A 15,364-nucleotide genomic window follows, 5' to 3' on the forward strand; every position below is an offset into this window, starting at 1 on the left:
TGTATGTATAGATAGATAGATATACACACATATAGATATATGAGTTTTTTTTCTTGTTGGTTAATATCTGCAGCTCTGAATATCCGAGAGTAAAACAGACTAGCCTTCGGATTTGGAGTAAATGGCCCCATCAAGCGGCACAAACGCAGTAAGGACCTGGCATTAGATAAATGTCGCTGCAGTTGTTTTTAATATAAATGACTCGCTGTGGTTTATTACATCTCACTTTATATTATTATTATTTTTATGAAAGGTTTTTGTATAATTTAGCATATCCACACTTTTATCTGAGGTGAATCATCTCATACAAGTCATGTTCATATTCTGTTCTATTCTATTCATTCAGGGTTTAATACATTTCTTTCTTCTTCCTGAACGGTTTATATGACAAAATTCGCACTCTGTTGCAAGCTTTAGATATGGCTAATATTCAATATTCAGTTTCTTTTGTGTTATTGCTCTGACGGACGAATCGGAAAGCCAATGAAATTCCGAGAAAAGACCTCAAACCCATCCTGTGACCAATTGTCGTTGACATCCAAACTAACGGGCGGGATGAAGTGCATAACATGATAGTCTGCATTGTATATATATGTTCCGACATCGGTAACTCGGGGAAGTAGTTAGCTAGGCTTGTCTTTAGGGTTAGAAGGGACAGAGAGTAATGTTATATTGTAGTGCGAAATAGTTAAAGCTGTAACAGTATTCATTATTTTCCCCACAGAGCTATTTATACAGTGTCCATATATTCATCTTTAAAGACTAAAAGCGCATTTCTTCAATTTTGGTGCATTAAATGGAGGAGAAGAAGGAAGACGGAGACTCGGAGATACAGGAACACGGACCCGAACACTGGTTCTCAAAATGGGAGCGGCAGTGTTTGGCCGAAGCGGAGCAGAGGGAGCCGAGCGAGGAGGAGGCCGACAACGACCAAGAAAAACTGTGGCATCTCTTCCAGAACTCCGCCACTGCTGTGGCACAGTTATACAAAGGTTCAAACCGGCGCTTTATGTTTCCCTACTCACCTGATGATACCTACATTACCAGTATGCCTTATGTTGGACAGTGTGTTTGTTGGTTAGCAACCTAGTTATAAACCGAGCTTTACTGTAAACTAGCATTAGCGGCAGAGTGCTAAGTAACTCGTTAGCAAATTCGCTAGCCAGTACTGGGTAACCTTTACAGCTGATTGTAGTTACAGAGCTAAACGGGTAGCTTGTGCTATCCAGAAGCAGAAATGAGTTGTCATACGCCTGTTTTTATTGTTAAACAGTTGCTGCCAGGCTTACTCACATAATTAAATGACCTTATCACGGATATCTTTTGTCAGTAAGCTAGCTTGTTGACACCAAGTTAGACATCAGTAGAGAGCTAACGTAACGTTAGCCAGGTAGTTACAAAATGGCGATGGTAACAACAATCGTAGCTACGCGACATTCCCAGATGGCAGTCTCTTGTAAACTGTCAGTGTTACCGTCTGTTATGCCGGACACAGTTCGTTGCTTAAATGCCATCTAAAGACATAAAGTTAGCAGCACATAAGTGTACACTTGCTTTTAAACGACCAGTTGCCTGCTGAGTGAGCATTTTGTTTGGCAACGCATAGCTAGCGTTATAAGCACAAAATGGCGAGGATAATATTGGTTCGCTATGGAAAAATTAGGTTGCCTCCAATCTGCTATGCCCGTGGTGTTTTCATATATAGTAAATTCCTGTCCAGTTTGACAGAACTTGTTAAGTCTGTCAGTGTTTGACATGGCTTTGCAACTTTACTGCTGAGAGGACGGTTAAGTTGGTGTGTCGGCGCTTTCTTGCTAAACAGTCTGTTACCAGGCTGACTGTCTAGCACTGCTTGAAATGTATTTTTATGCCAGTCTCTGTTTCTGTAGTTGTACATGGCAAGACAAAATGGCGAATGAAAATGATCTGCACCACAACCCTATAATTAGCAAACTCCTGTGCCCCTCAGATGTTTTGTTGTCCTTTGGTCACATTCATCTTGGACAGACGGCTTGCTTTTCAGTTATGGCAGATGTAGTATATACAAACCAAACATTTTTTCCTTCCTTCCACAGATAGAGTGTGCCATCAGCAGGGTCTGTCATTGTGGGTGCCATTTCAGAACGCTGCTACAGCAGTTACCAACCTCTACAAAGGTAATCGGCTCTCTCCTGTCTGTCCTCTTGCTTTTGAGCAAGATTTATTGATCTGCCAACTACAGTGATGGTACTTCATTCCATTAGTACTGACTGTAGTGGACTATCACTGTACTTGTAAATGTAGACGTGTTTATTGGCAGGTTCATCCATCAAGCAGCAAAAATCACCTGGACATTATCACTCTTATCAGCTTCATATTGATCAGTCTGTTACAGGGCTTGTATGTTTTTGTATTTCAGTAAAAGGCATGCTCATTGTGGGATTTAAAAAACAGACTGCATTTTAAAACCTGTCTATAACAATTTCAGGAAGTTAACGATTAAAAACGGATGTTTTGTCTCAGTTAAAATGAAATAGGATTGGACTTGACTAAACTTTCTGCAGTATACTTCCCAAAAAAATGGGCAGATGATACCAAGGTTGATTATGCAGTAACGCAGGTCAGTGGTGAGTAACTCTCAACCTCTGGCAGTAACTTTCTGTTGATTCAGATAAATGGTTTCCGGTCATGGATTAGAATGTTGTCACTCTTAAGGGTGCCATACACATTTGCTTGACTGTGGAATACAGGATAATGTCTGTGCAGATTCTCAATCATCCAGGTCATGGTAAGCTGAAAAAACTGATCATCAGAACTGATGAAGCCTCTTGGATGAGAGGTGAAATGTCTTCGACCTAGAAACCTAGTCCAGCTGATTTTTTTCAAAGTTTTTTTTATCCAGAATACAGGATAACGAACACTGACTTTTATGTTGTTTTCTACCTTCAAAGAAAGCGTGGAGGCCCATCAGAGAAGCTTCGATCGAGGCATCCAAACAGGCCACCAACGGCGTAATAAGGTTGGTCATGTTCCTCTGTTGCCTTTGAGGTATTTCTTTATGAGTGTTCTCTTGTATCAGGTCAAACTGACATTACACCTCCCTGCTGTATTTGTTTGACATGTTGAAACCAGAGTGTCTCAGGATGTTATCAGGTCAGCTGTGATAAAGGGAGAAAATGCATCAGTGTTTGTTAATAAAGTTAAACTTTTGCTACCTTTTGATTGATGGGTCACTTTGGATTGCAGGACATGTTGGCTTGGGTGAAAAAGCGTCGGAGAACCATCCGTAGGGAGGATCTTATTAGCTTCCTCTGCGGCAAAACGCCACCGCACCGGAGTAGTAGAGCTAACCCCCGACTGGCCATGGTAGCTCCCAGCCGAGCTAATTCACCAGCTGAGACTGGCTCATCTGTGGAAGCAGACCTCCAGCCCTTTAGGGAGGCCATAGCACTGCATGGTAAGGAAAGTTAAGTGCATGCCTGGCTCTCATCTTACACACTAGTGATGATTCTAGGTATCTCATAAGAATCTTGATTTCTAACCCCGGGGGCAGCTATGATGAGGGGGGCACAATAAGCGCTACTGCTGGTCTTTAAGGCCAGTATAAAGGACCACTAATGTTGCATATTTGTTCCTATATGTGTGTGTGAATGGTTAGACTTCAGATTCTTCAGTGTGTATGTGAGACCTACTGATTACACAAATTTAAGGTTTAGCAACATACTGTCAGGTGATTGTGAGGATTTTTTTTTTTTTTTTTTTTTTTTAAACCTGAAGAAAACAAGTTGAAATATAATCCAGATACTTCGCTGATACTTGTTACCTGTGTTGGTCCAAGCTATTTTCCTGTCTACATACTGAGCTTGTTTTGGAGTCTAAGAGACCACGCTTATCCTTAAATTGTCGTACTCTGCCACATGTGGCTCACAGATAAGGGTATGGTGGGTAAGAACTGGAAAGAAAGCCTCATTTTAGCTCTTCTGTGTATATGTGAGACAACAGAGAATGCCGCAGTAAACCAAAAGCATATAGTGGTCCGGTATGCTGATTCAGTGATATCCATTTGTAATTCAGTTACACTGAAGTGTGTTAGGAGTTCTGGTGTACTGTCAGTATATCTAAAGGTTATCACAGATTTAAAAGGGCCTTTTTCAGATGTAGCAAAGGTTAGGGTGGATGCTGCCGGGTATTTGGTGATTAAGGCTACAGAGAGAGAACTTTATTAATCCCCAAGGGGAAATTCATAGAAGAACAAGTTTGGTCTATGTCAGGAAGTTTCTCTCTGCCCCCCTTTTGTTATCAGATTTCTTTTACATTCAGAAATAGAGTACATACCCAACGCGACCACGTTTCTTTCTTATAGTTGGGGAATAAAAATGACTTCTTGATTGGTTTATTACAGTGTGATTTGAAGTTGCATCTGTTAAGTCACAGGCACTGTTGCCAGTTTAAATCTTGCTGCATCTGTGTGTTTTTACCAAAGCGAGATTAAATTTTTTTTAAGATTACCTTTTGGCACTAAGTGATGATCTGTGCTTGTGAGACAGCTGCTTAAAGTGTTGTTTTTTTTGTTTGTTTGTTTTTTGTGTGGTGAACATAACAATGCCATTATGGAGAAGTGTGAACCCTGTGACTCCTCTTCCTTTTTGTAATCTAAAATGGAGACAGAAATAACCTAAGCAAGGAACTTTAACGAGTGATAAAGCCTTGCCAGGAAGTTATTTGCTGTGTGCTTTGTCATCATAAGGGAAAGTCTTCGTTGCCACATTTTAACAGCCCTGGTTATATCTCAGAGAACACTACCATTTACACCTATCAGTTATGTCTGTGAAGAATACTTGGAAACACTGGTCACTGACATGGTAATCATTGTCTCTGGGAAGATGTGCACAGCTTGTTTTGCCACTTTTAGACAGTTATCATGTAGGATACCACATGGAGTGTTGAATTGCTGCATCCTTGATGTGTGTGTTGCTTTGTCGTAGCCTTCTTGCAAAAGCATTTGACATGGTGCTAGGCTAAAATGATTTTTTTTTTTCGTCAAAAGGATAAGAGGTAGCTTGGCTCTTTAAAAAAAAAATGTAATTGAGATGCATGTTTGCAGCTGATACATTTACTGTTGCATAGCAGCAAGTTGATCACGGATCTTTAATTCAGATCATTTATATCCAGGTTATAAAATATGAAATGGCTTTCTTATCTGATTTCTCCATTCAGTGATGACTTCTGTTGCTGTCTGTCCTGTTTCCTCCTCCTCATCCAGGTCTAAGTGGAGCCATGGCGAGTATCAGTGTGCGCTCCGGTGCTCCAGGGTCTCCCACACATGTGAGTGGGAGCAGCAGTAATGGAAGTGGTGCTGGTGGGGGTGGTTCTTCTGGCTCAGGGCCGGTGTGCCGCAGCAGGCGTAACGGGCTCCAAGACGTCGACCTGAACACTTTCATATCAGAGGAGATGGCACTGCATCTGGACTCTACAGGCTCTGCCTCTGCTGGAGGAGGAGGAACCAGGAAACGAAACTCCACCCAGTGTAGTGATGTCATCACAGACTCCCCTACGCACAAACGCAACAGGATGATCTGATCTGCTGTCTGCTTATGTGTGTGAGGGAATGCCTTCAGAGCAAAGGCTCCAGGAGAGGGGATGGATAGGCTTATGTTGGACAGATGTGCAGATAGATGAACGGATGTTTGGGTGCCTGGCTGTGCAAAAGAATCCAGGCTGAAAATGAAAACAGACTGAAGGCTCTCGGTTCAGTTTAAGATGTTGGACAAATTCCTTTACTTGTCTCCTTTCCTGACACTATTACTGCGAATCACGGGTGGGCAATCAGAGCACTTTGTCTGAGTGAGAGCCGGGAGATCCTGACAACATCACACACTCCTGCCCTCAGTCAGCACTGCCCTGGAGAGGAGACAACCGAGGAAGTCGTCAGCTCAATCTGGGATGCAGACAGTTTTCAAAGGGGTGATAATGCACCGTGCTGCTTTACAACTCAAAGCCACTTGATATTTGACACATTGGTGCCCTTCCCTCTCTTAACCTCACTCGTCCTCACCTACCACCTTAATAAGGAAGTGAGGGCCATGATCAAATCATGTCGCACAGTGAATCAAGTCGCTTGCCAAATGCTAGACCCAGCTGTGTCAGAGGCTCTCACCTGTGTCCATAACCGGCCTGTTCTTTCTGTTACTCCACTGCAGCTCTTGGCTGACGTTGCTTGTCAGTGGTGGAGCTGACTCGCCCAGTAGGCTGTGTGTGTGTCGCATCATCCTGCCTCTTCTACCACTTGTAACCAGTTACATTTTTCTGGCTACTAGGCGGACGCCGTGGTTCTACCAATAGCAGGCTGTTGATGTTTGGACATTTAGACCTTTTTCTGTAACTACTCTGCTTCAACAGTGACTTGATTTAGTTCAGCCAGTTGCCCTGTTTCTTCATCATTCTTCAGCCACCAGTATTAGTTCTAACTTTGTTACCACTGTTTGCAGCAGTGATAGCCAGGTTTTTGTTCTCCTTCACCTTTTTGTGTGTATGCAGTTTCTTAGACGGCCCGTTTGCTGACTGCAATGTCCTTTCCGCCCTTTACCCTGCGCTTAATACAAAAGCAGCTGCTGTTTTATGTGCGTGATTTTTCTCAGTTGCAATAAGGATTTTTGCACTTAGCTTTCACCTCTAACCCATGCAAACAAATCAGCTCTTCCATTGTATCCTAGTTGTAGCGTTGTCCATCTCTCAGCAGGCCTGTCCGTGGTCTGTCTACACGTTACTTACCGGCTTTTGTCTAGAAAAAGTGAACACTTGACTTGATATGTAGTAAAGGAGCCCTCGCACACACCTCTGGCTCCCACAACTCTTGGAAAGTGTTTGCTGAAGCTGTGGCGTTTCTGCGTGTGGGCTCTACTTGTATCCAGGAACAGTCCTTCTCTGTCCATCAAATGATACAACTTATTGGAAGATAAACGGTGCTATAAAGAAAACATAAATCACAAAGGTAGCACTTTTTCAACAGACCCACTAAATATGTCAGCGAGTGCACACAAGTCGCTGGATGACCGGTCTCGAGTGTCGGATTGGTTGTCAGGAAACTGCCATTTGTGTGTGCATGAAGGGTTTGATTTTTACTTGCGTACAGGATGAGGTAACTTGGGGCTTAATTTTTGAAAAGCTTGTTGCCTTCCATCCTTCTGTAAGCGAATAGGAAACATTGATGTCACACAAGTCAGAAACATGGGTCTATTTGGCAGTTGGTAAAGAATATGAACCGGTAGTGATTTTTGGCTTATTTTAGTGTTAATAAAAGAATATTGGAGTAAAGCTAAGCTTCTTAGTGAGCGTAATAAACTCAACTGTTGTAATATGCTTTCTTGTGGCATAGGAAGCTAATCAAGTTTTAGTTATGAGACCAATTAATGTTCTGTGGTGTCCTATGGTACAGTAAGTTGTCAGAGCTCACTGGGGCGCTAAATCAAATTTTTTTAATTTATTTTTTTTCCTGTGATACCCACTGTAGCTGACTCGTGAGGTGTCAGTGTTTCCTTTTCCTCATTTAAAGCATGCCAGTTTTCAACTTCTGTTACATTTTGGTCACAGATTTCATTTGTTTTTGCCCATAGTTTGGTGTCTATATTCATACATGAGTGCTGGCTGGTCAGTGAAAGGAAAGAACTGGGCTGAGATTTGTGGATTCTGTCAAAATGAAGAGCTTTATGTTCAGGGGTTTTTGTCTTCAGAAAGTCTCTGACTGTGAAGGAAGGTCAAATAATCCACATTGAGGATCTTAGTTGCAAATTTATCTTTTGCAAAAACAAAAATAAAAAAGTTCACTACCAGTGAAAGGCTTGGGCACATTTTCCCATTCAGTGCAGATGGAAACGTATGTTCAGACTTTTGACTGGTACTGCGAGTTCTGTGTAGCTTCAGCTATAACAGGACTAGTGAACGATGTAACATAGGAAGGATCCCTTGTTCTTGATTATGAACTCTGACCTAAGAGTCACATTTAGAGATTCTGGGACTTGACTTTGTGTAGTGAGGCGGCGCCGAGGCTGATAAAGGATCGGACAATGGGGTGAATCCTGGGGCTGACCTGGCAGCCTGTCATACACTCTCCATTAAATTACAGGAATGCATTTAGAATATTTTAGTCTGTTTCTTTCTTCTGGCACTTTACTGTTTTGTGTCCAACACTCCATATTGGTAGCATTTCTGATTGAAACCAAATGAGTAGTTACAATCCCCCTGTGGTTCTTTGGACAAGAAAATAAAATTTAGACTATCAAAAAGTTTATCCAGAGGCTCGACTAAAGAGTTGACAAGACCGTGCTGTCTTTGTAATCCCACTGCAGCGTCGACCTCTGCTGGTTATGCTGTTGCTCCTCCCCCGCCCCCTGAGCCAATAACAGACCTTCATCCACATAGTTTCAAAAGGCTGACTCATGCCATGTGTCTCTAGAGCCAACACTATTATCAGCTGTTTCTCGATACTTATTTGTTTAAAAAGTAATAAATGGCTAATCTATATACTTAACATTTAATTGTTGGTATGATATGTGGTTCACATTGTAAAAGAAATAAAACAGTTGAGTTGTAATCAGATGGAGTATGTTTCATTAAAAACTTGCATGTTATTGCTTTTAAAATTTTATCCCCAAGGCCTAAAACGTACCCGGGCTTCCTTAGTTTCCTGTTTGGGTAAACATGGACATGTTTGTTGATGGTGACAATTTCAACACGGGTCTCAATATAGAGGAGTACTTCTGTGTCCTCAGCGCCTGAGGCAGGTCTGGAATGATTTTTGTCTCCCCATCACAGAACAGAGCTGTTCTCTCTTAGCAGATGTAGACAGTGAGTACATTTAATTTACTCGAGTACTGCACTTATGTATGATGATTTGAGGTATCATTACACAAGTATTCTTTCTGCTACTTCATACTGTGCTACATTTTAGAAGTGAATGTTGCACTTCTCTCCACTGCATTTTGATAACTTGAGTTGCTTTTCACAATGAGATTAGTGAAACAAAATACAGTATAATCATAAGACTTAATTAATCTCTGGTGGGAAATTGACAAACTACCCAGCAGTAGTTAAGTATCTAAGGTGGTGCAGTGGGTAGAGCAGTCGTCTCCAACCGGAAGGTTGAAGGTTCGAGGCTCAGTGCCTGCAGTCCACATGTCAAAGTGTCCTTGGGCAAGACACTGAACCCTCAAGTTGCCCATGATGGCAGCACATATGCTCACAGCGGCCCGGGGCCCTCGGCCCTTGGTATGTGTTACAATGACAATAAAAAAGATTTAAAAAAAAAAAAGCTTCTAGTTAAAATTAGCTCCACCTTTACCAGCGACAGCATTAAAAGTGAAGAACACAATAATGCATCTAATTATAATCCAATAATATGATTTACATTGTAAAATGTGCCGTTCTGCAGTGTATTTTTACTTTTGCTGCTTCAAGTACATTATGATACTCCTACTTTTGTACTTTTAGTTAAGTAACATTTTCAATGCAGGACTTTAAGTTGTAGCAGAGTAGTTTTACACTGTGGTATTGCAAGTAAACAATCATGAGTACTACTTCCACCACTTTAGTTTCTACTACCATTGTGGTGACTTCATTTCTAGACTCAAGTATCCCAGGCTGACTGAAATAAGCAGTTGTCAGTATTTCTTCTAGAAAGACGCCACCGGGTGCCGCCAGTGGACACAGTTTCTATGTTAAGTACAGTACCTATGAAAAGGCACCTCTGCCTGTAAATCAGATTTTTGGATATTGAAAAACCTACATTTTTAACATCGATGTTTACTTGCATCCCTGCTTTTGTTGATGTGCTGCCAAGCTGTGCACTTTACCGTAACCAACCAGCAGTCAGAATAGTATGAAAATAATGGTAACGCATATTATGTTGACTTCATGCATGTTTACATTACAAATAAACACAGAGTACCTTCTAAGTTAGTTTCCTCAGAGTCCAGCTCACACCAAGTGAGTAAGTTGGTTTCCTCAGAGTCCAGCTCACACCAAGGAGATGTTAAAGCAGTTATATTTATTTATTTGCTGCACTATGACATGTTGGCTCTGGCCAAGTGAATTTCATTTTGGTCCATGAATGTTCTATATAAGCTGTGTTCCCATGTTCTCCACGCACCTCTGCCCTTAACTGTCTTTCCTTTCATAGCTCCTCCAGCTCTTCATCTTCTGCTGTTGCCACAGAGCAACAACTTCCTCCACATGGGCTTGTGTCCCCCTCTGAATATCAGCAGCCATACAGAGGATGCCAAGTTTTCCCACGGCACACTGAGCAGGAAAAAGTATCAGACCACATAAAACTATTCACAGGAGAACAAATAGGGAATTTATCTGTGCCAAAGATAACAGACTAGCTGGGGTAGTAAACATGAGCATGCCGTGTCCAGTTTAGGAACAACAACTTACAGGATTTCCAGATTCAAAAGACTTGTCAAGACTGTCACAGCAATTTGAAGTTACAATCAAAATCACCTTCTGCATCTATATAAGCGTCCATTAATTACAGTAGGTGCTTTTCTCATACTCAAAATCTATAATCATATAGGGGCTCTTTATAGGACCAGTTGTATTTCCTCAGGCAGTGAAGCTCAGTACCACTGGATGATGGAGAGAAGATGAGCTGTTTCCATTTCAGTCTGATTAAGAGACCCAAACCTGTGCCTGGCTGAACACAGGCGGATCCTGCTGAGGGTTTTGGAGCAGGACTCAGATCTGGCTGAGCGGCAGGAACTTCTGGTAGTAGCTCTTGGTGACATCGATCATCAGGTCCTGTGTGCACTCTGGGAGTTCTCCTGAAAATAAACCTGAGAGGGAGAAAGCCAAGCTCATTTAAAGATATGACAGATGAACAGAAAGTGGAAGAGTCAGGCGTGTGTTGGCGTTGTGAGGCTGACCTGGGCACCCGGAGAAGACCGTAAAAGGCGGCACAACTGTCTCGGGAGGAAGCACAGTGTTGTCTAGGATCCTGCAGCAGTCCTTCAGCACACAGCGGCGTCCCTGCACACAATAAACATGAAGCAAAGGTAAAAACAAGAAACAGGTCTTATGAGTTTAATGCCTTTGTTGTCTCCAGGTGTCTTCTACATTCTACTTACTGAGTCTGCTCAAAGCAACATCTGAACATGACTATGGTGTGACTGACTGTGGACTAGAGAAGGCACTGCTGCCATTCATGTCCTCTTACTCTTCAATCAGTTTGTCTGTGTGTGCACTTTTCTTTCACTCACTATTACACAGTTCTTGCCAATGTGGACGTAGGAACCAATCTGTGCTGCGTTGACCACACAGTCCTCCTCGATGAAGACATGGTCTCCGATGTGGAGTGGGAAGAAAGCGACTCTGGAGGAAAACAAGGAGGACAGAAAAGTGATGAGGTTCAAGACTGTTTAACAGACAACGCAACAACAAGAAATCAGGGACACAAAGTGTTGATAATTTGACCCAGCTCTAAATGGAATATTAACATTTGCCATGAGTGGAAGTTACTTTACCCTTTGCTGAATTTTTTAAAGGGGGGTCGGATGACACTCCGGCTCTTCACAACACAGTGTCTACCCACCCTGACATTAGCCAGGTCTCCCCTTATGATACAGTCATTCATGACAATAGTCTGGAGGACACACCACAGGCACAAGAATCAAAAATCAAACATGTACATTAAGAACAACATATCTGCACCCCAAAAAAACCACAGTATAATTCACAGTCAGGCATTTATGTTAATTTTCTCCCCTTACTTTGCCATTCAGGACGATATTTTGACTCCCACAAAGCACTGACTGTCTGCTCACTTTGTTGCCGGAAGCCTGAAATGAAACGACAGCAAATGTTATCTGTATGAAAGCGCGCTTCTCTTTTTACTGCTAAGTCCGAACAGAACGCAAACAATGATTTCAACTATCCAACGCCCAACGCCCTGTTCATCTGTAGCTACCAGTTAGCTAGCTAGCTAGCTAGCTAACAGCGACTTCAAAGAAAACACGTTACCGTCTCAATATACTCTGCTTTGTTGTACAGTATTTCACACAACTCCATGACTGGAAATTTGGTAAAATATTTACGCCAGTGGTGATTATTCGGTATTAATATCTAACACATCGATCTATTGTGGGTCTCTGCCTTATTGTCAATCTCTCAGCTTCTCTTCTTCTGCAGCTGATGCCTGGATTCTCAGACAGTTCGAGTTGAGCACCATATCATGGTCAGGCCAAACAAAAACAACCACGTTTTTTGGTATTGGTTATATGTGAGATGACTTGTATCGTCTCAAGAGTCATACTATTCAATAACTTTATAAAGTGTAACATTTTTCGTCTCTGCCATGTCAGTAATCATTAACTAATCCATAAAATTATTCTCTGATCTGTTATTCTTCCCTGAAGGGAATCCTAGCTCCTTGGCACATTTATATTTTATCTTTTATCATCGTTAAAGTTTCTTTCCATACATTTTTGATTGTTTATTCGGTAAATAACACTATAGAAAGCACAAATACAATACACGATTAAAAAGCAAGCAAATAAAAACGTATCTTGTACTGTGCGCATGCGTGCCGCGGAGCCCTTGACCCCGTTTCTTCTTCGTCTTATGTGCTGAGAGTTATCAGTGTCTTTCCAGCATCATGGCGGCTCATGTTCTGCAGCAGTGTGTCCGCTTAATCGCACGGCCTACCCCGAGGCTTTGCGCGAGTAACCTGGCTCTCCGAGTGGCCTCCGCGTCGACAGTAGCCGTTCACGGACGCCTTTCCTACGTTGCAGACAGCCGGAGGACGCGGTGGCTCGGTCAGAGCCAGGTGAGCGCCTGGTAACATTGAACCGTTGTGGCCTAGCATTCGCTCTATGACCTACGGACGCCTTTCAAAACTGCCAGGCTAACCTAGCCTGCTAAAGTTTTATGATGGCGTGCAAGCTGTGTATTTACTGTGAATGAAAACCTGTTGGTGTGATATCCTGTCCGAAACTATGAAAGCCTGTAACATTATATCTTTGATTACACAAATGCTATGTTTTGCTACCTAGCTAGTTAGCAGAGTTGGTGCATTCGCTCACAGTTGTCTTGCTGCTCTTCCGTTTGGATGCTCAACTTTAACCTGTGCTTAACACTAAAAAGAAAATTATAGCTGAGCACGAAGTAATGACGCGTGGTTCTTTATGCCGGGTCCCTCAGAATTGTAAAATATAGCAGTGGCGCAAACTATGGTAGATGATGCTTGTTTAAATGGGTGTGAGAAGCATGATAACATACGGTTAAGATGATGCTGTGATTACGTTGTCCTTAAGAAGAAGCATGCCAATTTACAAATGACAGTGTTGTGCAAGGCGTATTTTACCTAAAGTAAGGCAAGACGTTGTATTGATAAGCTAGCACGTTTTTTAAATTGATTAATAACAGAATAAGGAATAAAAGGAAAGCCCTCGCCCACACATTGAGTTAGCCATAGTAACTATTCATAAGCCCGAGAAAACAAGAAGGATTCAGCTTGCTTTGGGATGTAGGTGCAGTTTTGTTTCAGGTACCGGGGCCAAAGTAACAAAAAGCCATCTGAGAGGTTTTATTTTAAACGGCGTAAGTAAAAATGTGAAGTTGGCTCTGTTTTGCCATGTGTGATAATACAAGGATTTTAAGTGTGGGAGTAATAAGAAATGAGGTTACTCTGATAAAGAGTGTTAGGAGTCAGACCCAGTTGAGACGATGCACATGATTAAACAAAACTATTTAAAAAGCCAAGGGAGCACATTGCCATGTAAAACTTTTGACCTGTTAACCTGTACATCTAATGTGAATTGTAAGGTAACATTTTTGATATGTTGCTACATTTACCACACTACCAGTCAAAACCTTTTCCAGTTTTTGACATGTAGGCATGTTTAGGTTCAGTGACTAGATTAAAATGGTACAAAGTTAAGAAATAAACTGTCGGAGGTTTAAAAAAAAAAAAAAAAAAAATCAAACGCTAAAAATTTCTAAAGTCTTTTTTCAGGACTAACAGGATAACTTCCTTCTTTTCTGCAGCAGTGGAAATAAATGAAGCCTTGAAAGCTGATGCCAACAGTTCGTACAGGTGTCCCAACCTTTGTTGATGACTTACAACAAGTTGTATCCGTGCAGTGATGGTGTTGGAAAAGGCTGTGCCATTGCACCCTTTAAAGCAACATTTGGAAAAAGGCCATGAACAAAGGAGGTCAGAGCTTTCAGGGTTTCATCGTGTAGATTAGATTCAACTTTGTCATAAAAAATAGGCTCATTGTCCTGCCATGAAACATAGCAGGACAATGAGCCAAAAACACCTCCAGGCTGTGGAGAAGAAGAGGCTGAAGCACAGTGTCCAGACCCTCCAGGTGAAGAGTGAAAGCAAAGCAGCCAACAAGTGCGACACATAAGTGGGAACTCCTAGAGCAGCGCTGTCTGTCCCAGCTATATTTGATTTCAGTCAGCTGTTGGAGTGCACCGAGAACAACTGGAAAATGCAGGCATTCTTAAACCTTTGACTGGTAGCGTTTGTCTATCCCGTGTCTCTTCAAGCACCTCCTGCACCAGTGTAACTGTGTGAAACGCAGCTTGTTCAGACTGTGCTTTGCCCAAATGACCTCATCCGCTCTGCTGCTGACGCTCTCTTCTCTCTCTCGTCCTCAGATGTCTGTGGCGAGTGTCTTGTGTCGACAGTATGCAGACCTGCCCCCTCTCACCCTAGAGTCCATCAAAGACCGTGTCATGTATGTGCTCAAGCTCTACGACAAGATCAACCCTGAAAAGGTGAGAGTGAGCGCTGATTAGCTAGAGTCTGTCATGTCTGCACACTGCTCATGTTTAGTTTAATTTCAGGCATCACACATAATGCAGTAATTAGAACTGTTTTAAACAACAAGTATTATAAACGGTCTCCATTTTAAATAGTAGCTGACAAAGGCTCAGGCAGAAGCAGTGCTTGTATATGTCCATCATACGTTGTCTATTTGAGCCACCGTGCAGCACCCTTGTTACCCTGAACAGTAGCTTTGTCAACACTTGTTTTGAAAACCGAAGAGTTGTATAAATTCCTATCAGCTTTATTCCATAATTTAACCCCAACTAAATAACTATCCCTCGTTTAGCTTTTTGGGCAGTGGATTTACAAACATCTCTGATCATATTTACTCGACTGTAGTGAGGAAAAACTCAGACATAATCTGGGAGTGACTTCGGTTTTGCTCTAAACAGTATTTTATAATCATTAAATTTCATTATGAGCCTTATATTATGATGTATGGCTCCTTTTTGAAATTACTGTTTTAAGTTCCACATGGTAGGATAAATAAGGAACAATAAATTGTATAAAAGGCCTTACAATTTAGTATATCCCTAGATTTATACAGGATTGCTA

The 15,364-nt window shown here is 41.9% G+C and overlaps 3 protein-coding genes across 4 annotated transcripts in view; 2 read left to right on the top strand and 1 right to left on the bottom strand.

Annotated features, from left to right (window-relative positions):
- Positions 1–573: 573 nt before the first annotated feature.
- hapstr1a (HUWE1 associated protein modifying stress responses a) lies at positions 574–8,572 on the top strand. Its single transcript, XM_020597866.1, has 5 exons — positions 574–992; positions 2,076–2,156; positions 2,931–2,998; positions 3,226–3,436; positions 5,243–8,572. The coding sequence occupies exons 1-5, from the start codon at positions 797–799 to the stop codon at positions 5,557–5,559; spliced, it is 873 nt and encodes a 290-aa protein (XP_020453522.1). The 5' UTR covers positions 574–796; the 3' UTR covers positions 5,560–8,572.
- A 1,421-nt stretch (positions 8,573–9,993) lies between these two features.
- Positions 9,994–12,289, bottom strand: dctn5 (dynactin 5). Of its 2 annotated transcripts, XR_002274743.1 has the most exons (7): positions 11,992–12,289; positions 11,742–11,810; positions 11,496–11,614; positions 11,232–11,343; positions 10,899–11,001; positions 10,660–10,808; positions 9,994–10,272 (listed from the first exon to the last, which is right to left on the bottom strand). XR_002274743.1 is itself a non-coding variant. In XM_020597886.1 (6 exons), the coding sequence occupies exons 1-6, from the start codon at positions 12,037–12,039 to the stop codon at positions 10,711–10,713; spliced, it is 549 nt and encodes a 182-aa protein (XP_020453542.1). In that variant the 5' UTR covers positions 12,040–12,287; the 3' UTR covers positions 9,995–10,710. The 2 variants fall into 2 exon arrangements, 1 of the variants encoding a protein (XP_020453542.1); XM_020597886.1 differs by having other exon boundaries at positions 9,995–10,808; positions 11,992–12,287.
- A 268-nt stretch (positions 12,290–12,557) lies between these two features.
- Positions 12,558–15,364, top strand: part of ndufab1b (NADH:ubiquinone oxidoreductase subunit AB1b) — a 4,583-nt gene continuing 1,776 nt past the window's right edge. Inside the window, exons 1-2 of the mRNA XM_020597887.1 lie at positions 12,558–12,796; positions 14,638–14,757. Of these exons, the coding sequence (XP_020453543.1) occupies positions 12,626–12,796; positions 14,638–14,757 (291 nt within the window). The 5' untranslated portion in view covers positions 12,558–12,625. The remainder of the gene's footprint in view (positions 12,797–14,637; positions 14,758–15,364) is intronic.

The sequence above is a fragment of the Monopterus albus genome, unplaced genomic scaffold (assembly GCF_001952655.1).
Source record: "Monopterus albus unplaced genomic scaffold, M_albus_1.0 scaffold35.1, whole genome shotgun sequence".
In the NCBI taxonomy this organism is placed as follows: Eukaryota; Metazoa; Chordata; class Actinopteri; order Synbranchiformes; family Synbranchidae; genus Monopterus; species Monopterus albus.